Below are 22,434 nucleotides of genomic sequence, written 5' to 3' on the forward strand. Positions count from 1 at the left end.
CATACACCCTCCCTTGTGGCCACTGTCAGGCTCTGGCTTTTCCCTGGTTAGATGCACCCCACTTTTTTCCTATATGCTAGGGAACTAGCTGTTCTCCTTAGCTGAGTTTTGGTTTTGTTTTGTTTGTTTGTTTGTTTGTTTACATCCTGTATACTTTTTTCTGAATGAACCATGCTCAAAAAATTAGAAGAAAACAAACTATAAAATAGAACGCACTCAAGGATTTTACTGGGACTCAGCCGTTAATCTGTTTGATGAGTATTTATTGAGCACTCACTAAGTACCAGGCACCACTGGAAAATGGAGATGAATCAGTGTCTTCCCTCGCCCTTCGGGCTCTCCCAGGCCAATCATTATACTATGACTATGCCAGTACAGAGAAGGGTGAAGCGGGGAAAATACCAGTGGGTGTAAGCCCGAATGACAGGTCTAGCCCCAGCCGTGCCATCACACACTTGCATGATCCAGGCAAATCACAGTGCCTCTCTCGGCCTCAGTTTCCCCATCTTCTGGGCATGGAGGTTGTGGGAATTGAGAGATGTAAGGTGTAGAAGTATTTTGTCCACCCAATAAGGGTTCTGCTGCTGTGACTATGGGTATTCCTCCTCTTCATTCCTACAGAAATCCCTAGTCCAATCCCATGGACTCCGGATAAATACATTTCCTGTTGTTAGTATTAGTACTTTTTTTTCCTGAAAAAGAGTTTCACTCTGTTGCCCCAGGCTAGAGTGCTGTGAAGTCATAGCTCACAGCAACCTCAAACTCCTGGGCTCAAGCAATTCTCTTGCCTCAGTCTCATGAGTAGCTGGGACTACAGATGCCTGCCACAACGCCTGGCTTGTTTTTCTAATTTTTAGTCTCACTCTTGCTCAAGCTGGCCTCAAACTTGTAAGCTCAGGCAGTCCACCCACCTTGGCTCCTCAGAATGCTAAGATTACAGGTGTGAGCCACCGTGCCCAGCCTGCTTGGTATTATTTAAATGAACTTCCAACAGGGACTTCAGGATCGTGAGTTTTCACCATCTAACCAGTGCTTAGTGAACACCTGCTTTGTACCCAGTGCTGTCTGGGGGCTTAGACAGGAAAAGTCCCTTCCCCCAGAGAGCTGACATTTGAGCTGACAGTTTTGAAATGCGTAAATTTACAAGCTACTTCAGACAGCAGGATGTGCTGAAAGAGAATGAGATGCCTACCTGAGTGGCATAACAGGGCAGGTCCTTTTGATTGGGAGATCTGGGATGGTGTCTCTCTGGGGGCACAGTAAATCTAAAGCTGAGTTTTGAGAAAGAACTGACCAAATCAAGACCTCAGGAAAAAGGGGGTCCAGGGCACGGCCTGTGGCTCAGTGGGTAAGGCACTGGCCCCATATACAGAGGATGGCAGGTTCAAACCTTGCCCCAGCCAAACTGCAACAAAAACAACAACAACAACAAAAATAGGTGGGCATTGTGGCGGGCACCTATAGTCCCAGCTACTCAGGAGGCTGAGGCAAGAGAATCACCTAAGCCCAAGAGCTAGAGGTTACTAAGCCCGTGAGCTGTGATGCCACAGCACTCTACCGAGGTTGACAAAGTGAGACTGTCTCTTAAAAGGGGGGTGGGGGGACGTCCAGACTAAGGCTCAGAGAAGGAAACAACTGGCTCATCGTGACCTTGAACTTGATCAGTTCTCCACTGGACTACAGGAGATATTCTTTCCCCACCTACCTCATGAGAGCCGTATAAGGGTGAATGAGAAGGTAATTTTTTTTGTTTGTTTGTTTGGTTTTTTTGAGACAGAGCCTCAAGCTGTCCCCCTGGGTAGAGTGCCGTGGCATCACAGCTCATAGCAACCTCCAACTCCTGGGCTCAAGCGAGTCTCCTGCCTCCACCTCCCAAGTAGCTGGGACTATAGGCGCCCGCCACAACGCCCGGCTATTTTTTGGTTGCAGCCGTCATTGTTGTTTGGCGGGTCCGGGCTGGGGATTCGAACCCGCCACCTTAGGTGTACGTGGCTGGTGCCTTAGCCGATTGAGCTATAGGCACCGAGCCGAGAAGGTAATGTTTAAGAAAGACCTAAAGGAGGCAAAAAAGCAAATCACAGAGCCATCAGTGTGTATCAGTCAGGATATCTGGCTATGCTGCTGCAACAAACATCCGCAACACCTCCGTGGCTTAATAACAAATGTATTTCTTGCTCATCCTGAAATGGTGCAGGTTTGCAGTGGAGAAGATGGGAATTGTGCTCAGTGTAGTCACTCGGGACCTAGTAGTTAACCCAGAACTCAGCCACTTGCTGTTCCAAAAGGGAAAAAAGAATCCTGGAGGTTCCCAAGCTAAAAGTTCAATGCTCTGGCCCCCCAAATGATACAACTATTTCTGCTCAATCCTCACTGACCCATGCCCACTGTGTGTCCCTCAGCCAACCACCAGGGGATTAGGAAGGGCCATCCTACTGCATCGCCAGAAATATTTGATTACAGTGCTAATGAGAGTAGTGTTCCCAGAAGTGGAACGCTTTGAGCTTTTGGAAGAAAGACAAGGTGATCACTAGAGCACATCCTTCCTGATATTATTAATGAATTTAACAAGTAAGCACCCTGCCCTTCCTCCCCCCCTCCCTGAATCTTGACTTGTGTGCACCTCTACCGCCAACTTGAGCTGAAAAAGGAGATGACAACCAGGAGGGGAGATTTTTCACCCCCACCTGTGCTGATGAACTGTCCCTCAACAGCCACAGTATCTTCAATCTCTCTACTTGTGATATTCTCCATTTGGTCCCTGAGCACACATACCCCACAACACCCATACCCAGGAAAAGCCCATCTCCCAGTCAAATGCTGCATCCCCCCTTTCACTTCTTCTCAGTGAATTATTGAAATCAGGGTATGGAATTGAATCATTGAATAGGATTAAAAAAGAAAAGTTACCTCTAGAATTAGGCAGCAGAACCCCAGTTCCTAGAGAGGAAGGTACAGGACAGAGTTCAGGAGGGAGGTTGGCTTGGGGTTGAGGATGTGAGCTGTGCAGGGAAGCTGAATGAGCCTCTCATTCAGTAACTCAGCAAACATTAGATGAGCATCATCTGCATGCTAGATGTTGTGCTAGGGACTAAGGATACAGAAGGGAACAAAAAGGACGAAATTATTGCCCCTTGCAGAATGGACGTTCCCTCTGGAGAGACGAGGACAAGCAAGGGAAATTACACGCAAAGTATAGAGGCAGAGAAATGCTAAAGAAAAAATAGAACAGGATAGGGGGATCCAAAATGAGGGGTGTGATTGTAAAGGGCCACCAAGGGAGACCGTCCTAAGAAAGTGGCATTTGGCCAAGCACAGTGTCTCACACATGTAATCTTAGTACTTTGGGAGGCCGAGATGGGAAGATGACTTGAGGCCAGGAGTTTGAGACCAGCCTGAGCAAGAGGGAAACCCAATCTCTACAAAAAATAGAAAAAGCAGCAGGATGTGGTAGCAGGTGCCTGTGGTCTCATCTACTGAGGAGTCTGAGGCAAGAGGATCACTGGAGCCTAGGAGTTGGAGACTGCTGGGAGTTGTGATGACCCCACTGTACTCTAGCCCAGGCAACAGAGCAAGATACTGTCTCCAAAAAAAAAAAAAAATAGGCGGCATTTAAGCAAAGAAGTGAAGGTATAACCCTGCAGCAATCTCAGGGAAGAGCATTCCCGGCAGGAGGAAAAGCCTATGCAAAGGTCCTGAGGTAGGATTGTGCTTGGGATGTTTGAGGAACTGGTAGAAAGCTATGTGGCTGGAAGAGTGCATGGAGGTGGGGGGCACTTCTGCTGTTTAGGAGCTCAATGACTGTATTCTTACCACAATCTGAGGGGCTTAAAACAATGGAAATGTATTCCCCTACAGTTCTGGAGGCTAGAAATCCATGGAGCATTAAGGTGTCAGCAGGGCCATGCTTCTTCTGACTTTGGGTAGAATCCATTCTCACCTCTCTCCTGGCTTCTTTGCTGACAACCTCTGATCCTTGGCTTGTACACACATCACCTAGACCAGTGGTTCTCAGCCTTCCTAATGCCTCCTAATGCCACGACCCTTTAATGCAGTTCCTCATGTTGTGGTGACCCTCAACCATAAAATTACTATTTTTTGTTTAGAGACAGAATCTCACTTTATCACCCTCGGTAGAGTGCTGTGGCATGACAGCTAACAGCAACCTCCAACTCCTGGGCTTAGGCGATTCTCCTTCCTCAGCCTCCCAAGTAGCTGGGACTATAGGTGCCCACCACAATGCCCAGCTGTTTTTTGTTGCACTTTGGCCGGGGCTGGGTGCAAACCCACCACCCTTGGTATATAGGACTGGCGCCGTATCCACTCAGCCACAGGCGCCGCCCATAAAATTATTTTAGTTGCTACTATAATTTTGCTACTGTTTTGAATCATAATGTAAATATCTCATATTCAGGATGTATTTTCATTGTTAGGAAGGGGTCGCGACCCCCAGGTTGAGAACCGCTGACCTAGACCTGCCGCCTTCACCCATATGGCCTTCTCTACTGTGCAAGGCTATCTCCATGTCCAGCTTTCCTTTTTGTATAAGGACACTAGTCCTATAGGATGAGGACTCAATCTAATGATGTCATCTTAACCCGGATACATCTGTAAAGACCTTGTCTCCAATTCACATGTGTGTACTTCAGCACATCTTTTTGGGGACACTCACTACAACCCACAACAGGGCCATGAGCGTGTTACTTTACTCTTCTGTGCCTCAGTGTCCTCACCGGGGAGGATGAGAAGGACTATGTGATTTCCTCTTTGGATTTCTGAGAGGATTTAATGAGCTCCAATAGTCTAGACTCTTGTAGGTGTCTGTGAATTCCCTGGACAGCGTGTCACATGGCCAGAGACCACTAAGCCTGTCATGGATCCAGGGTGTGGGCAGACGCAGGCCTTGCTAGCAGTATCTGAGGTGAAGGGACTGCCTTGGCTTGGAGGAGGCTCAGTTGCTTCTAGCTGTTCAGTCCTGCTCCTCTCCCCTACCTCCATGCTGTCCCTATTATCTGAGCCTGCACCTTGTAATGGCTCAAAGTTTGCCTACCACTGGCCAGTGCAGGCTTTTGCTCCTTGGACTATATTTAGCCCTGAGAATTGGGAACAAGAAGCCTTCAGCTGCCACAGTGACAGAGGGGGAGAAACACAAATTCACTCCTGCCTTCTGTCCAGCCATGTTCTGCTGGCTCCAGTCTTTCTTCCAGAACCAAAGCACTGGAACCTTTTGGGCTTGTTAGAACAAGGCTGTGAGCTGGAGGTTGGCACATTTCTTATCCCCAGAATCTGTCTGTATCTCTGCTTAAAGCTGACATTTTTTTGTTGGCGATTTTCTTTTGCAATTTTTTTTATCATGGTTAAATATGCATGACATAAAATTTACCATCTTAACCATTTTTAAGGGCACAGCTCTGTGGCATTTAAGCACATTGATCACCACCTATCCCTAGAACTTTTCAACCTTCCCCAACTGAAACTGTCCCCAGGAAACATTAACTCCCCATACCTCTCCATACCCTGCCCCCCCAACGTTCTACTTTCTGTCTCTATGGATTTGACAACTCTGGGGACTCTCTATAAGTGGAATGACATGGTATTTGCCCTTTTAGGACCGGCTTATTTCACTGAGCATAACACCGTTAAAGTTCACCTGTGTTATGGTGTGTATCAAAATTTTCCTCCTTTTTAAGATAACATCAACTTATAAATTTAAAAAAACAAAGCTTTTTTGATTGAAATAAAATAAATATACAAAAAACACCATGAATTATGACTGAAAACCTTGATGAATTTTTTACAAACTAAACACCCTTGTAACTAGCACCAAGTGAGGAAACAGAACCTTCTCAGCCCTGGAAGCCCCGTCATGTTGCATACCTAGTCACTACTTCCCCCAAAGGTTACCACCATTAGGACTTCAAGCCTCATCCACTAGTTTTCTTGTTTCTATTAACATATTTTGCATAAATGGAATTTTACCCATATGCTCTTTTCTGTCTGGCTGCTTTTGCTCAACATTAACTTTGTAAGATTTCATGTGATGACTTGTGATAGTCATTAATTGCATAATATTACATTTATTTAATATGTATCCTCTCCTGTTTATAAAGATTCAAGTGGTTTGCAGTTTGAGGGTGTTGGGGATACCATTCCTATGAACATTCTTGTGTGTGCCTTTGGTGAATCCAGACACACATTTATTTGGGGTAACTGCTTAAGAGTGGAACTACCAGGTTTTGGTGAAGGTATATACACCACATAAAGATGACAGATCACAAATACAGTGGTGCACTTTTAGGGTTATAATTCCATGTTTTTCCTGTACCTTTTCTATACTTAGATGTGTTTAGATAATATAAATATTTACTATTTGTATTGAGTATCTACTGTATTCAGTATAGTCACAAGCTGGGAGCAATAGGCTATCCCGTATAGCCTCCATGTGTAGTAGGCCACACCATCTAGTTCTGTGGAAGTGCACTTCAGGATGTTCACACAACAACAAAATCACATAACAGTGCATTGTCTAGAACTTATCCCCATTGTTAAACAATGCAGCACTATACTGAGTTTTAGTACAAACTCTCAGCCCATTTTTGAAAGTGTGTGGGTTATGTGTTTTGAGTTGATCTATGTACCCCCCAAATTAACATGTTGAAGTCCTAACCCCCAGTACCTCAGAATGTATCCTTATTTAGAAATGAAGTCATTGCATACATAATTAGTGCAATGAGCCCTAGTCCAATGTGATGGGGGTCCTTGTAAAAGGAGAAATTCTGATAAATGCTGAGATATGGGTGAACTTTGAGGCCATTATGCTGAGTGAAAATAAGCAGTCATGAAAGGGCAAATATTGTGTGATACCGACACAGAGAATGCCATGTGGAAATTAAGGCAGGATTAGGGTGATGCTTCTACAAGCCAAGGATCACCACAGACTGCTGGCAAACCACCAGAAGTCAGGGGAGAGGCATTGCACACATTCTCTCTCATAACCCTCAGAAGGAACCAGCCCCATCAACACCTTGATCTTTGACTTACGGCCTCCAGAATTGTAAGACAATAAATTTCTGTTGTTTAAGCCATCCAGTTTATGGTTCTTTATCATAGAAGCCACAGGAGACTAGTACACCATGTTACCCTCCCCACAGCAAGGCATGAAGGCTCCAATTGTCCTGTAGCTCCACACATACCTGATATCATAGTGATGACTTCATCTTAACTTCTTTCTCATTTAGCCTTTCTTCTGGCAACAGTGGCATCATATGTGCATTTAAAGGTGGGCTTTTAAAGCCACACCTGGGGCTGGCTGGGGTGGCTCCCACCTGTAATCCTAGCACTCTGGGAGGCCAAGGTGGGTGGATTGCCTGAGCTCAGGAGTTTGAGATGAGTCTGAGCAAGAGCAAGACCTTGTCTCTACTACACATAGAAAAACTAGCCAGGTGGTGCAGTGAGCACCTGTAGTCTTAGCTACTTGGGAGGCTGAGGCAAGAGGATTAGTTAAATATAGGAGTTTGAAGATGCTGTGAGCTATGACACCATGGAACTCTACCCAGGATCACAGGGTGAGAAAAAATACAGAAATCAAAATAAAGCCACACTTGGGAGCTTTGTATTTTTCAGGTGCCACCAGGTGATGAACAACTGGAAGTTTCCTCTGTCCTAATTGCCAGAGTCAAGGCTTCCCTAGCACAGAGAGGTTAAGTCCTTGGACTCTGGAGCTCAGCTCCCTGGTTCACATCCCACATCAATCACTAACTACCTCTGTGGCCTTGGGCTAGGAGTTTCTGACTCTCAGTTTCCTCACTTGTAAAACGTGCATTATGATAACATCATGAAGATTAAATGAGTGAGTTAACACAGGTATGCTTAGAAGAGAGCCTCACACATGGTAAATACTTGGTAAATGGTGGTTTTATCGTTCTCACAGACTCCTCCCTTCCCACCTCTTCCTCTCTATTTTTTGATTTTCTACCCCATCCTCTTCCTTCTTGCCACAATGTTCAGTTCTCTGTTTCAGAGAGAGTTCTCATTTTCTATTTGTGGACTTTTCCCTCCTTGAACACTGAGCTCTAAACTTCTGGGAATATTTTTGTGATTGACATTGAGACCGCAGGGAATGGAACAGGGAGACATTTGAGGAAAAGGCTCACAGCCCTGTGATGGGGCTGGTGACTACACCAGGCCGTCAGACCCTGTGGTCATGCACCTCCTCTAAGGGGAGACTGTGCCTTTGTTGGAAGAAGGGAGAAAACCAGGCGTCTGTTCATCTGTTACAATGGAGTTTTCCTTCCCCTCTTAGACTTTAGTTTAGAAAAGTTCTTGTGTGTTCCATGTTTATTCTCAGGTCCTATGAAATCAGCATGATAAGAAGGGAGATTTGCCTACATTTCTCTCAGACCAAGGACTTTTGAGACAGAGCCACCAAGAAAACCAGAACTCCCCCTTCTCTCCCCCGGTCAGGTCTTCCCTATCTACGTTCTACTCAACTCTTCTCTGCTTTCCTTCCTCACACCTCACAGAGCAATGATGCCTCAGGGAACACTTGGAACTGGTTGTACTTCATCCCCCTCATCATCATTGGCTCCTTTTTTATGCTGAACCTCGTCCTGGGTGTGCTATCAGGGTAAGTCTCTACTATTCCCTTCATCTTTCTCCTGCTTGCCAACTCCCACCGAGGAAGAGGCCATTGATGCTTTATTTTCCTTTACTAGACAGAATACAGGCCTCTCCCTTGTTTGGGGTTAGCAGACTATCACGAGCAAGCCATGTACAGATGCAAAGGTTGTACTTTCCTATGCTAGGGGGTCTTGGGGGCATTGCATGTTGTACATTCTGTACTGTACATTAAAAAAAACAGGGTGGTGCCTGTGGCTCAAAGAGTAGGGCGCTGGCCCCATATGCTGGAGGTGGCGGGTTCAAACCCAGCCCTAGCCAAAAACTTCAAAAAAAAAACAACAATGATTTTGGTTACCCCTCCCCTGTTTCCCAAATATAAAATCACAGCTTACAGTCAAACATGAATTTTCCTGACACACAATGACCTTTACCCCCAAGATTTTTTTGGCTTAATCATCATAAGTGGGCTTCATTTCTGTCATCACAGAAGTCTGAGTGGTTCTGCAGTACCATCAACAACCCAGATCCCAGCTTTCTGCTCTAACATCTTTACCAGAGGCTTCTAATCTCATGGATGCCTCATGCCCTCAAGATGGCCACCCCATGTTCCAAACAGGAAGAGGGAGAAGGGAAACGGAGGCAGGGTCTAGGCCAGAGAAATGCAACTACTGAAGAAATCTTCAGCTTATATCTTACTGGTCTAACATAAAAGAGGGCTGAAAATACTTTATAGCCAGAATTGTGAAGAGAATGAGAGTGGGGTCTGCAGCCAGCAGTAGTTGGCATGGCCTGTTTTATCCACTAACTTTTTTTCTTTACCTGGATGCATTTGTTGGGAAGTGTATGAAGCCAGCAGATATACTCACCCCTATAATATTCTGATCTTCTCCAATGAGAATTGACTCCTCCTGTTGAACACCTCTGACTTCCAGAGACTTCTGAATTCCCAAATCACACATACACATTTCTAAAATTTCCAAAATAGCAGGGTGGCACCCATGGCTCAGTGAGTAAGGCACGGGCCCTATATACTGAGAGTGGCAGGTTCAAACCTGGCCCCGGCCAAACTGCAACAAAAAAATAGCCAGTGGCAGGCGCCTGTAGTTCCAGCTACTTAGGAGGCTGAGGCAAGAGAATTGCCTAAGCCCAGGAGTTGGAGGTTGCTGTGAGCTGTGACACCACAGCACTCTACTGAAGGTGATAAAGTGAGACTCTGTCTCTTAAAAAAAAAAAAAAAATCCAAAATAGGCAGTCTGGTTTTTTGTGTGTGTGTGTGTGTTTCTGCAGGGAGTTTGCCAAAGAAAGGGAGCGGGTGGAGAACCGGCGAGCTTTTCTGAAGCTGAGGCGCCAACAACAGATTGAACGTGAGCTTAATGGGTACATGGAATGGATCTCAAAAGCAGGTGAGGCCCTTTCATCCTGGGGCCCAGGGATGGAGATCCCAGGCCATGGAGCACACACAGAAGTCATGCACACAATTTGGAGAGGACTGAGCTGGGAGCATCATGATGGGAGAAGAAAGAGAATCTAAATTAGTTATCCCCAAATTGTATCAACAAGAATCCAGCATTTGATATTAAAATGTCTGGGATAAAGTCAGAATATATATCACATAATTGTTGAGTTCTAAAATCAGACATTGGTCTACATCCTGGCTCAGCCACCTGCTAGTGCTGTATTTTACCTGCCTTACCTCAGTTTCCCCAGCTGCTAAATGGAGATAATGATCATACCTATCTCCTAGGGTTATTTGAGTATTTAGGAAAATAATCCCAGCAAAGTCACTTGGGAAGAACTGCCTGATAGACAGTGGTGCAGATTTATTTGTTCAACCATTTAACAAACTTACCACTTACCTGCTATGTGTCAGGCATCCTAGGCACTGAAGATACAGTAGCGAGCAAAACAGACCAAATCCCTGCCCTCAGCATTCTGACATTCTAGTGAAAGAGACAAAAAAAATACATGTCACAGTAAATGGTGCTGCCAAATGTGGAGAAGAAAGATAAAACAGAGTCAGAAACAGAGCTGTTGAAGATGGGGTGGTCAGGGAAAGTGTCTCTGAGGAAGTGACGTCTGAGCAGAGACCAGAGGAAATGAAGGAACATCAAGGGGAAGAGAGTTCCAGGCAGCAGAAACCCTGCAGAAACCCAGGCATGTGAAGGCCCTGAGGTGGGGGCGTACTTGAGACATAGCAAAGAAGCCAGAGTGAGTGAAGGGGAGAGTCAGAGGAGAGGAGGACAGGGAGGCGACAGGGGCCAGAACAAGACTGGGCTTATGGGAATATTATGCAGCCTTCAAGAAAGACAGAGACTTTACCTCCTTCGTGTTTGCATGGGTAGAGCTGGAACATACTCTTCTTAGCAAAGTATCTCAAGAATGGAAGAAAAAGTATCCAATGTACTTAGCCCTACTACAAAACTAATTTATAGCTTTCATAGGAAAGCTATAGCCCAATTATAGCCCAAGAATATGGGAAAGGGGGAGAGGGAGGGGAGGGAAGGGAGAAGGATGGGTGGAAGGAGGGTTTTTGGTGGGATCACGCCTATGGTTCATCTTACAAGGGTACAAGTGAATCTTTCTAAATGCAGAATATGTCTTAACTAAGAAAATGCCATGAAGGCTAACCAGTTTGGTGAAAATATTTCAAATTGTATATAAAACCAGCACACTGTACCCCGTGATTGCACTAATGTACACAGCTATGATTTAATTTAAAAAATTATAAAATTATAAAAAATCAAATGCAGAAACACTGTAAAAAGTGAAATTCAAGAATAAATTCATGAATATCATCTTCATTTACAAATTTAAAAAAAATTTAAATGTCATAACAAAAAAATAAGACTGGGCTTATGGTCTTTGGTGAGGATGTTGGTTTTTATTTTGAGAAATGGGGATAATGCTGGCCGTTGCCAGTGTTGCTAACTTGGAGCCCTAAACAACCCAGCAGCACATTTTTGAAGGGTGGAGCTGTCCCCATCAGCCAGGACAGAAGGGAGGTGGCCAGGCAGACCCTTCTCCTTCCCAGTCCAGAACTCAACCACAAGAGAATCCCCCAGATGTGGGAGCTTAACTCTTTGTTCTTTCTCTTCAGAAGAGGTGATCCTCGCCGAGGATGAAACCGATGGAGAGCAGAGGCATCCGTTTGATGGTAACTGCACTGAACCAAGCTCAGTGGTGGGTCCCAGGGGAGGTGGGAACAGCCAGGGCCAAGGGGAAACAAGCAAATGTGTTCTAAGGGGACTCCATGAGATGGACATTCAGGGCCCAGGTCATGCCAGGGCACAAGACCACGTTCAGTATGATCCAGGAAAAGGGAGGAATCTGCTTCCTAGAGAAATTTCAGGAAGTAGGTGCATGTTTTCCTTGTTTCCTTTAAACATGTGCCCCGGCCTTTTCCACTTTGTACCCTAGTTTTTCTCATCTGTAAAATGGGCATAATATAAATAATACCTACCTCATGGGATTGTTTCTGAGGTTGATATCTGTTGTGGCAAATAGGATGCCTGGCACAGCGGCACCACATATATTTGCTAAATAAAGAAATAATCCAGGTGGGGTGCAGTGGCTCACCCTATAATCTCAGCACTTTGGAAGGCCAAGGCAGGAGGATCATTTGATCAGGAGTCTGAGACCAGCCTGATCAAGAATGAGACAGCAGTTGGTAGGGCACCAGCCACATACACCAAGGGTGGCAGGTTCAAACCCTACCTGGGCCTGCTAAACAACAATGACAACTACAATCAAAAAATAACTGGGCATTATGGTGGGTGCCTGTAGTCCCAGCTACCTGGAGGCTGAGGCAAGAGAATCATTTAAGCCCAAGAGTTTGAGGTTGCTGTGAGCTGTGACGCCATGGCACTCTACTCAGGGTGACAGCTTGAGACTCTGTCAAAAAAAAAAAAAAAAAAAGAGTAAGATAGCATCTCTACAAAGATAAAAAGCTAGCTAAGCATGGTGGTCATGCCTGTAGTCCCAGCTACTCAGGAGGCTGAGGCAGGAGGATCTCTGAAGCCTAGAAGTTGGAGGCTGCAGTGAGCTATGATTGTGCCACTGTGCTCTACCTTGGGTGACAGAGGGAGACCCTGTCTCAAAACGTAAATAAATAAAATAAAATAATTTTAAATTCAATAAATAAATAAATAATCACACCAAGAATCTAGTTTACTGTGAAGGACTGTTGACTCCTTTGTACAAAATTTGACTAGACAGAGCCATGGCTTTGGATTGAAAATGCCAGGACTAAGAAGGAAATCAAAGGAACTAGTAGTTACAGAATGGATTTTACAAACCGCTTTATTGGAGAGTGTAAATTGCTTTCCCTGGAGTATAGACTTTAACTCACTGTCCCCTGGAAAGCACTAAAGGTTGTTCATAAACCCAACCTGTCAGCTCTGCTGAGCATCAGGGGGCAGACTATAAGAGTGAGTGACTGCATAACCTGTCGGGGGCTCCCTGAAAGTAGAGTTTTTCGGGAGTTAGAGATAGGCCAGAGGGATAAATGTTTTGCAAGATAATAATGACAACAATAAGAAAAATAATAATTCTCCATGAAAAATACAGCTTGTCACTCACGGTTTATCTTCTCATGTGTGAGAAAGCTGTTAGAGTGATGACTTTTGATGGAAAATTACAGGCATTTGAATGAAATAAAGGAACTGGGAGGTTATAAAATAAATTTCACTATTTTGGTGAAGGTAGGGGGGTGCCTAAATCTCTTTATTGGAAATATATACCTGAATCGCTATCCCCTGGAGAGCCCTTGAGGGTATATGGTCTCAATATTGGGGGAGAATGTGCACAAACCCAGCCTGCCTAACAACTATAATATAGGTTAAGGGGTTGACTGTTTTCATAAGAGTCACCATGTATCCAGTCCCAGGGTTTAAAGTGAAGTTTCTTAGAATTTAAAAGTTGACTAGGCTGGGTCCAGTGGCTCACGCCTGTAATCTTAGCACTCTGGGAGTCTGAGGCAAGTGGATGGCTTGAGCTAAGGAGTTTGAGAGCAACCTAAGCAAGAGCAAGCCCCCGACACTACTAAAAATAGAAAAACAGGCATTGTGGTGGGCCATTATAGTCCCAGCTATTCAGGAGGCTGAGACAAGAGGAGGTTAAGGCGACAGGATCACTTGAGCCCAGGAGTTTGAGGTTGCTATGAGCTGTGACACCACAGTACTCTGACCTGAGACACCAAAGTGAGACTCTGTCTCAAAAAGTAAAATAAAATTAAATTAAAAATAAAAATAAAAATAGACCAGAGGGAAAATAGTGGCTCAGAGCCCAGACTTGGAAATCAGACTAAACAGGATTTGATTCTTGACTTTATCCCCGTAGGCAAAGTGATATCACCTCCCTGAATCTCAGTTTATGCATCTGTAAAATGGGCACAGTGTTAGCTCTCCCCAAACCGGTTGCCATGAGGGTTACATTCAAGGACATGCTCTCTTCCTCTATTGTCATTGTCACAAAAAGGGTAACGTCTTTTTCTCTTGCCATGTTTCCATTGTTGGAGCTCTGCGGAGAACCACCATAAAGAAAAGCAAGACAGATTTACTCAACCCTGAGGAGGCCGAGGATCAGCTGGCTGACATTGCCTCTGTGGGTGAGTCCCTTCATCTATAGCCTGGCAGTTATTTATAACTGATCACCCAAGAGATAGGAGGGCTAAGGCTTGAGAACCAGCCCTCCTAGGATTTGGGTATCAATTCTGCCCCTTATTACCTGTGTGTCCTGGGGCAGATTACATGATTATAGCAATAACAGCGTGCCCTTCTTGTCATATCATTGTGGGGATCCAATAAAGCATTAAGAACCAGTGCCTGGCAGAGACTGAGCACCCAGTAATTTTAGCTAATGTTTATTGGTCCCTCTGAAGTATTTCAGGGGGACCTGCTCTTATTAGATGCCTAATTCTGAGTAAGTCAGAAACAGAATCTCTACCCACCTGGAGCTCACAGACCAACACAGCAAATAGATATTAAACAGAAAATCATACAAATAAACTTACGATGGTAATAGCACTGCAGAGATGCTGCCCTGGACTTGGCCCACTCTGGAAGGGTAGGGCGTCATCAGGAAAGCCTTCTTGGAGGTGGCGGCATTCAAGCTGAGCACTGAAGGATGAGCAGGAGTTCACCACGGCAAACAAATGGGACTCAGACCTTTGCCACAGGTCCAAAGTTTGAGCGGGGAGGGGACATTTGTTCTTTTTCTTCTCTCCTCTCTATACTACTGATTCATGAAGTGAGACTGTGCTGCTTTTGGCCTTCACAGCAAGGAAGTATTGGGATCTTTCTGGAATGGGTTTCTCATAGTGGCTAAAAAAGCCTCCAGGCAGAGGAAATAAGGCTGGAATGAGATTGAAGGGAGTGGGAATTCAGGCTGTTTGGGGACTCACGAGGGGGGCAGCATGAGAACCAAAGGCTAGGAAGAGAAAGAGAAAAGGAGGGAGGGAGGGAGGCACAGGGAGGAGGGAAGTTAAGATACACATGTGTTTCTGATCCACAGACACATGGTGTTTTTAGATTCTACTTTTTTCACTCAACCCTAATTTATAACCTCGTTGCTGAATTTTGACATCATTTCCATTGTGATCACGTATCTCGTAAGGGTGGATTCACTACAGTTTGTTTAGCCATGGCTCTATTATCTCGTGTTTGAGCTGGTTCCAATATTTCTCTTACGAGGAGCACTGCTGTGCACATTTGTATACAATTACTCCCCCCCACCCTTTGGGCGTATTTCCTTGGGGATAATTATAGATCAAAGATATTAACAGCTTTTCAACTCATTATTCATGGAGCCATTCTGAGTATCAAAAACATGGAACCCATTTATAAACTTGCCAATTGCGCACATGTTCGCAGATTCCCCACCCTGGCCATCACATATTATTGATTTAATTTCCTTCCCCAGTTAAGTAGGCTTGTAATGATACCTTAAAGCTTGTTTTCATTTGAATTTTTAATTTCTAGCCAAACACGCTTTTCCTGGTAATGAAGAACTTATTCTATTTCCATATATGTATACATCTTTTTAATCTCCTTTAAGCAAGTGTCAAGAATTACGGCATTCAATCAATGTTTTCTGCATATGATCGGTTATGTCTGTCTCAGGTATTAGGTTGCTTCTTTTGTTGTTGTTTCTTTTTCTTTAGAGACAGAGTCTTGCTTTGCCACCCCAGCTATAGTGCAGCAGCATCATCGTCTCACTGAAACCTCAAACTCCTATGCTCAATTGATCCTTCTGCCTCAGCTTCCTGAGTAGCTGGGACTACAGGCATGCACTGCCACACCTGGCTAATTTTTTTTTTTTTTTTTTTTGAGACAGAGTCTTACTTTGTCACCCCCGGTAGAGTACTGTGGTGTCACAGCTTACGCTAACCTCAAACTCTCATCCTCAAGTGATTGTCTTGCCTCAGCCTCCTAAGTAGCTGGCACTACAGGTGCCCACCACAATACCCAGCTGTTTTTAGACATGGGGTCTTACTCTGGCTCAGGCTGGTCTCCAACCTGTGAGCTCAGGCAATCCACCCTCCTTAGCCTCCCAGGGTGCTAGGATTACAAGTGTGAGCCACCACACCTGGCCTTAATTTTCTATTTTTAGTACAGACTGGGTCTTGTTCCTGCTCAAGCCAGTCTTGAACTCCTGGCCTCAAGCAGTCGTCCCTTCCCAGTCTCCCAGAGTGCTATACTTCTGTTTTTAAAATCTGTTTTGTTGTATTTTGATAGGCAAACTTTCTTTTAATCATACCACATTTATTGAATGCCAACACTGGAAAAAAAATTGGGTGCCCAAGATAGTATCTTCTCTATGGATAAGACAGGATGCCTGCCCTTACTTAACAGGGAGATATCATCTTTCAACAATCATTCTTTTAAGATGAAAAAATAATACTGCCCAGTTGGGCAAGGATGTGGGGAAATGGACTCTCAAATACAGTGGCAGGAGTGTAAATTTGCAGCATTTCAAGTGTATGATTTGACATTATTCAATTATAGATGTTTACGATATGGTGGCTCACACCTGTAATCCCAGCATTTCAGGAAGCCAAGACAGGAAGATCACTTGAGACCAGGAGTTCACAACTAGCTTGGACAACATAGCAAGACCCCTCTCTACATGTAAAAATTACCCAATTTTTGGTTGTGTGTGCCTGTAGCCTCAGCTATTTGGAAGGCTAAGACAGGAGGATCACTTGAGCTAAGAGTTTGAGGTTGCTGTGAGTTATGATGATGCCACTACACTCTAGCCTAGGCAATAGGGCAAGACCCTGTCTCAAAAAAATTACAGATATTGATATTTATTGACTTAGCGGTACCACTTCAAAACAATTTCTTCACATGTGCAAAAAATCTGTATTTCAGCCTTTTCTTAGCAGTGTTCTGGTGTTCAAAAAAGTGAAAAACAGAGACAACTCATATGCTTCGCAGTAGGTGGAGAAGATGGCTAAAGAAATTATAGTTAGCTGGGTGAGGTGGCTCCTGCCTGTAATCCTTGCACTCTGGGAGGCCAAGGCGGGAGGAGCACTTGAGCTCAGGAGTTCAAGACTAGCCTGAGTAAGAGCGAGACCCCATCTCTACTAAAAATAGAAAAATTAGCCAGGCATTGTGGCGGGCACCTGTAGTCCCAGCTATTAAAGAGGCTAAGGCAGGCGGATGACTTGAACCCAGGAGTTTGAAGTTGCTGTGAGCTAGGCTGATGACACTGTACTCTGGCCTGGGTGACAGAGCAGCATTCTGTCTCAAAAAAGAAGAAAAAGCAAAAAATTAATTGTAGCGAAGGTTGAGTATCTCTTATAGGAAATGCTTTGGACCAGAAGTATTTTGGATTTCAAACTTTTCAGATTTTGGAATATTTGCATAATGAGATATCTTCCGAATGAGACCCAAGTCTAAACATGAAATTCATTTGTGTTTCATATAAGCCTATTAGATATTTTTAATACTTGTGTGCATGAAACAAAGTTGATGTACGTTGTACCTTCAAAAAGCAAAGGTGTCACTGTCTCAGCCACTCACGTGGACAGTCTATAGTTGTCTGACATCACCATTGTTCCTGACTCTGAATTTATATACTACCGATAAGCAATCATTTTCTTATACTTACTTTTGAAGAGAGTAACTTTTTGTTACTTTTGAAATAAAAAAATTAAGTTTAAAGTTGCTTAAAAACAGCAGAGACTAATTATAAGGAATTACAGCCCAGGAGATTGAGGCTACAATGAGTTGTGATTGTACAACTGCACTCTAGCCTGGGCAACAAAGTGAGACCCTCTCTCTTAAAAAAAAAAAAAGAAAGAAAGAAAAAAAGAAAGAAAGACAAAGGAACGGTGGAGCAGTGCCAATGGCTCAAGAAGTAGGGCACCAGCCCCATATGCTGGAGGTGGTGGGTTCAGACCCAGCCCCAACCAAAAACTGGAAAAAAAAAAAGGGAACTGTTACCAGCAATCCAACAATTATATGGGGATACAGGGCAGGAAGGAATATGGTGTAAAATCAAGGAAGACTTCAGGAAAGAGGTGTTTTAAACTGGGCTTCCCCTGTGGGTGGGAGTAGTATGTGAGTTTACTCAGACTAAGCAGCTTAAACCATAGAAATTTACCGTCTGAAAGTTGTAGAGGCTGGCAGCCCAAGATCAAGGTGTTGGTGGGGCTGATTTCTTAAGAGGCATCTCTCCTTGGCTTATAAATTGCCATCTTCTCCCTATGTCTTCACATGGTCAACCCTCTGTGCATGTCTGTGTCCTAATCTCTTCTTTTTTAAGGACACCAGTCATACTGGATTATAGCCACCTTAAAGACTTCATTTACCTTGATTAGCTCTGTAAAGACAGCCACATACTGAGGTACTGGGAGTTAGTACCATCAACATGTGAATTAAGGGGGGAGGACACAGTTCAGCCCGTAACCAGGGATAATTCTAAGATGCCTGGAGAGATATTCTCAGAGAGTTTCTGTGTGTAAGACCTTGTTCTTGAATTTGTGGCTGACAGAAGAAAACTTGCTAAACAGAGAATCCGTTGTCTAGGTATGCATTTAATAAAGAAGAGATTTTAAATGGCCGGGTACAGTAACTCGCACCTGTAATCCCAGCACATTGGGAGGCTAGGCTCTAGCCTAGGCAACAGAGCAAGATCCTGCCTCTTAAGAAAATTATAATTAAGGGCCAGGGATGGAGAATCGTGCCTGTAATCCTAGCACTCTGGGAGGCCAAGGCGGGTGGATTACTTGAGCTCAGGAGTTCCAGACCAGCCTGAGCAAGAGCAGCACCCTCTATCTAAAAAAAAAAAAAACTGGCTGGACATTGTGGCAGGACCCTGTACTCCCAGCTGCTTGGGAGGCTAAGGCAAGAGGATTGCTTGAGCCTAGGAGTTTGAGGTTGTTATGAGCTGTGACACCATAGCACTTTACCCAGGGCAGAGTAAGACTGTCTCAAAGACTAAAAAACAAAAAAATAAAAAATTTGTAATTAATAGAAGTGATAGTACCTAGCTAACATGGGGCACAGCACCTAGGATGTGTTCAGTTAACAGTTCTCTCTCTCCCTCCCCGGTGAAGGGTATACCTGTAGTGAGATGTGTCTCCAGGCCAAGTGATCAGGAGAGATCCCTTCTATGACTGGCATATGGTTCTGAGTTCAGCTTCTGAGTTTGCAGTAGGGGATTACCTCCAAAATCATCGTGTGCCAGGCATCACACTAAGCTATATTAACTCATTTATGACTCTCTATGGTCCTACAAAACAGGAAGTGTCGTGTCTTCAATTTGCAGATGGAGGTAGTGGAGACCCAAGATGTAGGAGTAGGGCCTGGGGCATCCTGCCCACTGTGACATCTCTCTCTTTGTCTGCCTGTGGAGCTTCCCTATCCCAGAGTCACCTGACAGTTCCATTCCTCTTTGCCAAGTCCTTTGGAGACCGGCAGGTGTAGGCATATCTTTGGGAGCTGCAGGGAGTAGAGCCAGTAATGTCCAACTGGGCTGGGCCATGAGGACCTGTCCCTGGGGTCAAACAAGTTGTGGACATGAGAGAAGGGTCCTGGCCAGAGAGGAGGGGCATCCTTGAGAGGAGGCCACACCCACTGAGCCTGCCAACCGTGCTGGGTGGAAACATATCCCACCAGGACCCCAAGTTCTAGGAGTGGAGTGTGGTGACCAAGAGCATGTGCTCTGAGTCATCTTGTTACTTCTCATCCAGTTACCAGACCCCTGTCAATCTGTCTCAGTCTCCATTTCCTCAGCTGTGAAATGAGTACAATGCTGGTCCCTCCTTCCTAGGGTTGCAAGGAGGAGCAAGTATCCTATTCTGTAAAACGTGTTCCCCACAATGCCTGGTGCCTGCTAAACGTTTCATAAACGTTAGCTGTTGTAGTCATTCAAGGGAAGCCAAAATCCAGAGTTTTAAGGAAGAATCTCTCACTTTTTAAATGTGAACCAATAATTTCAACTTTCACAAACCCAGTATGAGCCATTATAGCTACTGGTGTGCTGCTTAAGTCTCTGCTGAGAATTTGCTAAGTGGAAGTGACTTTCTTCAAGGTGTTTGCTGTATCTGTTGCCTGGCAAGTGGGGTGGTTTCAGTAAATGTGCTGGGTGGATAAATGGGTGACTGGACAAATGGATGGATGAATGGATGTACAAATAAATGAATGAACAAATGATGATGAATGGATGGATAAATGAATGCATGAGCAAATGAATGAAGAACAAAGGAATGGATGAGTGAATGCATAAGTAAATGAATGACTGAACTAATAAAGAACAATAAAGAAATGAATGCAATTGAAGGTTTATAAGGAGAGATATTTTAGAAGATGAATTCATTCTGTCTAAAAGTGATCATTGCCCCTCCCCCAAAACCTGCCTCATTCAATGGCAACTTCATCCCTCCAGGGACTCACTGAAAACTGTGGCTATTCCCACTCTCTAACATCCACACTTGATCTATCAGCAAATGTTGAATCTACCTTAAATAATATATCCCAAATCCAGCCACTCTTCCTCCTTAGCCATCACCCAAGTCAGATCCCTATCATTGCTTGCCTGGACCTGTGCAATCATCTCCAAATGGTTTCCCACCTCTAGCCCTCACTTCTCATTGTCTGTTCCCCCCACAGCACGAGAGGAAACTCTGAACCCCTTAGTCAGGAATGTCCTTCTTCTGTTCAGAACCCTCCATAGGTCTCACCTCCCTCGGGGTAAAAACCAAAGTCCTCCCTTGTGGTCCACCAGGCCCTACATGACCTGCCCATCACCTCCCTACCCTTACCTCCCTCTCTTTCCCCTATCAACCACTTTTCTCTTTCCATCACACTGTTAACTTACTAATTTAGTAGGCCTGATGTCTGTCTCTTCCACCTAGAATGTCAGTGCTGGGAGAGCAGGGCTGACTTACCTAATGTATCCTGAGTGCCTGGGAAAGGGCCTAACACACAGTAGGTAACTGCTCAGTAAATGCTTAAGAGCAAAGATTTGTGCAGGCAGTAGACACACCTGACTTACTCCTTGGTGATCACTTCTCAAATGAAATGTTCATGGAAAACAGTCTTATTAATACCTAATGCTTGGAGGCTTCCCAAGCATGCTCTGTGCAGCTCTGTTGCCTGCCTCTATGTCAGGAGTACTGAACAGAGGGTTCTGCTTGATCTCTTCTGTGATGTGAGCCCTTAGACACATTGGACGTGGTTAGGAGTGGGGAACATGGAAAATTGGTGACAGAGTACCATCAGCCTCCCCATTGACACCCTGAGTTCTCATTGGTTACTTCCAATTCTGTTATTTTCAGGAACTTTGTCTTCTCATAAGCTCATTTCTGCAAAGCTAAGCCCATGGGTCATGATGATTCCCTTGGGCCAGAGGGCTTACTAGAAAGGTTAATGGATCCCTTGGCTAGGAACCTGCCTAAGCCTGATATTCTCCATCTTTTCCCTGGCAGGTTCTCCCTTCGCCCGAGCCAGCATTAAAAGTGCCAAGCTGGAGAACTCAACTTTTTTTCACAAAAAAGAGAGGAGGATGCGTTTCTATATCCGCCGCATGGTCAAAACTCAGGCCTTCTACTGGACTGTGCTCAGTCTGGTAGCCCTCAACACGCTGTGTGTTGCTATCGTTCACTACAACCAGCCCGAGTGGCTCTCCGACTTTCTTTGTGAGTACAGCCCGGTCCCACCCTTGGGACCCTGATCCCTTCCTCACACCCTTTTTTCTATTTCACTCTCTATTGTTACATGTTCTTTCCTTTGGTCCTCATGAAATCTGCTCTTCCATTTGGCCATTTCTAAAACTGGAACTGGGGTTAGTATTGTTGCTGCCACAACCATAGACCCCATCTCAGGCCTGAGAGCTAGAACCTAGAATTTAAACCACTAGATGCTCCTGTGATCCCTTTCTAAGAGAAAGCCATGGGGGTGCTAGTGAAAAGAATATTGGAAAATAGAGAAAAACAGTGAACACGAGACACCCCAAATAGAAACAGAAATGTAGGGCAGTGCCTGTGGCTCAGTGGCACCAGCCCCATATACTGAGGGTGACAGGTTCAAACCTGGCCCTGGCCAAACTGCAACCAAAAAAACACAGCTGGGCATTGTGGCAGACACCTGCAGTCCCAGCTACTAGGAAAGCTGAGGTAAGAGAATCGCTTAAGCCCAGGAGTTGGAGGTTGCTATGAGCTGTGATGCCACAGTACTCTACTGAGGGCGATAATGTGAGACTGTCTCTAAAAAAAAAAAAGAAAGAAGGCTCGGCGCCTATAGCTCAACCAGCTAAGGCGCCAGCCACGTACACCTAAGGTGGCGGGTTCGAATCCCCAGCCCGGACCCGCCA

At 44.8% G+C, this 22,434-nt stretch overlaps 1 protein-coding gene across 3 annotated transcripts in view; it reads left to right on the forward strand.

Annotated features, from left to right (window-relative positions):
- The window catches only part of CACNA1A (calcium voltage-gated channel subunit alpha1 A), a 247,828-nt gene that overhangs the window by 130,071 nt on the left and 95,323 nt on the right, over nucleotides 1-22,434 (forward strand). For 2 of the 3 annotated variants that reach the window (XM_012810147.2, XM_012810146.2), the window contains exons 7-12: nucleotides 8,520-8,623; nucleotides 9,904-10,019; nucleotides 11,714-11,770; nucleotides 13,727-13,729; nucleotides 14,132-14,221; nucleotides 21,551-21,760. In XM_012810147.2, coding sequence (XP_012665601.1) covers nucleotides 8,520-8,623; nucleotides 9,904-10,019; nucleotides 11,714-11,770; nucleotides 13,727-13,729; nucleotides 14,132-14,221; nucleotides 21,551-21,760 — 580 coding nt within the window. The remainder of the gene's footprint in view (nucleotides 1-8,519; nucleotides 8,624-9,903; nucleotides 10,020-11,713; nucleotides 11,771-13,726; nucleotides 13,730-14,131; nucleotides 14,222-21,550; nucleotides 21,761-22,434) is intronic. The other variant, XM_003797905.1, reaches the window with a different exon arrangement.

This window comes from Otolemur garnettii, unplaced genomic scaffold, assembly GCF_000181295.1.
Source record: "Otolemur garnettii isolate 467f Iridium unplaced genomic scaffold, OtoGar3 scaffold00127, whole genome shotgun sequence".
Taxonomy (NCBI): domain Eukaryota; kingdom Metazoa; phylum Chordata; class Mammalia; order Primates; family Galagidae; genus Otolemur; species Otolemur garnettii.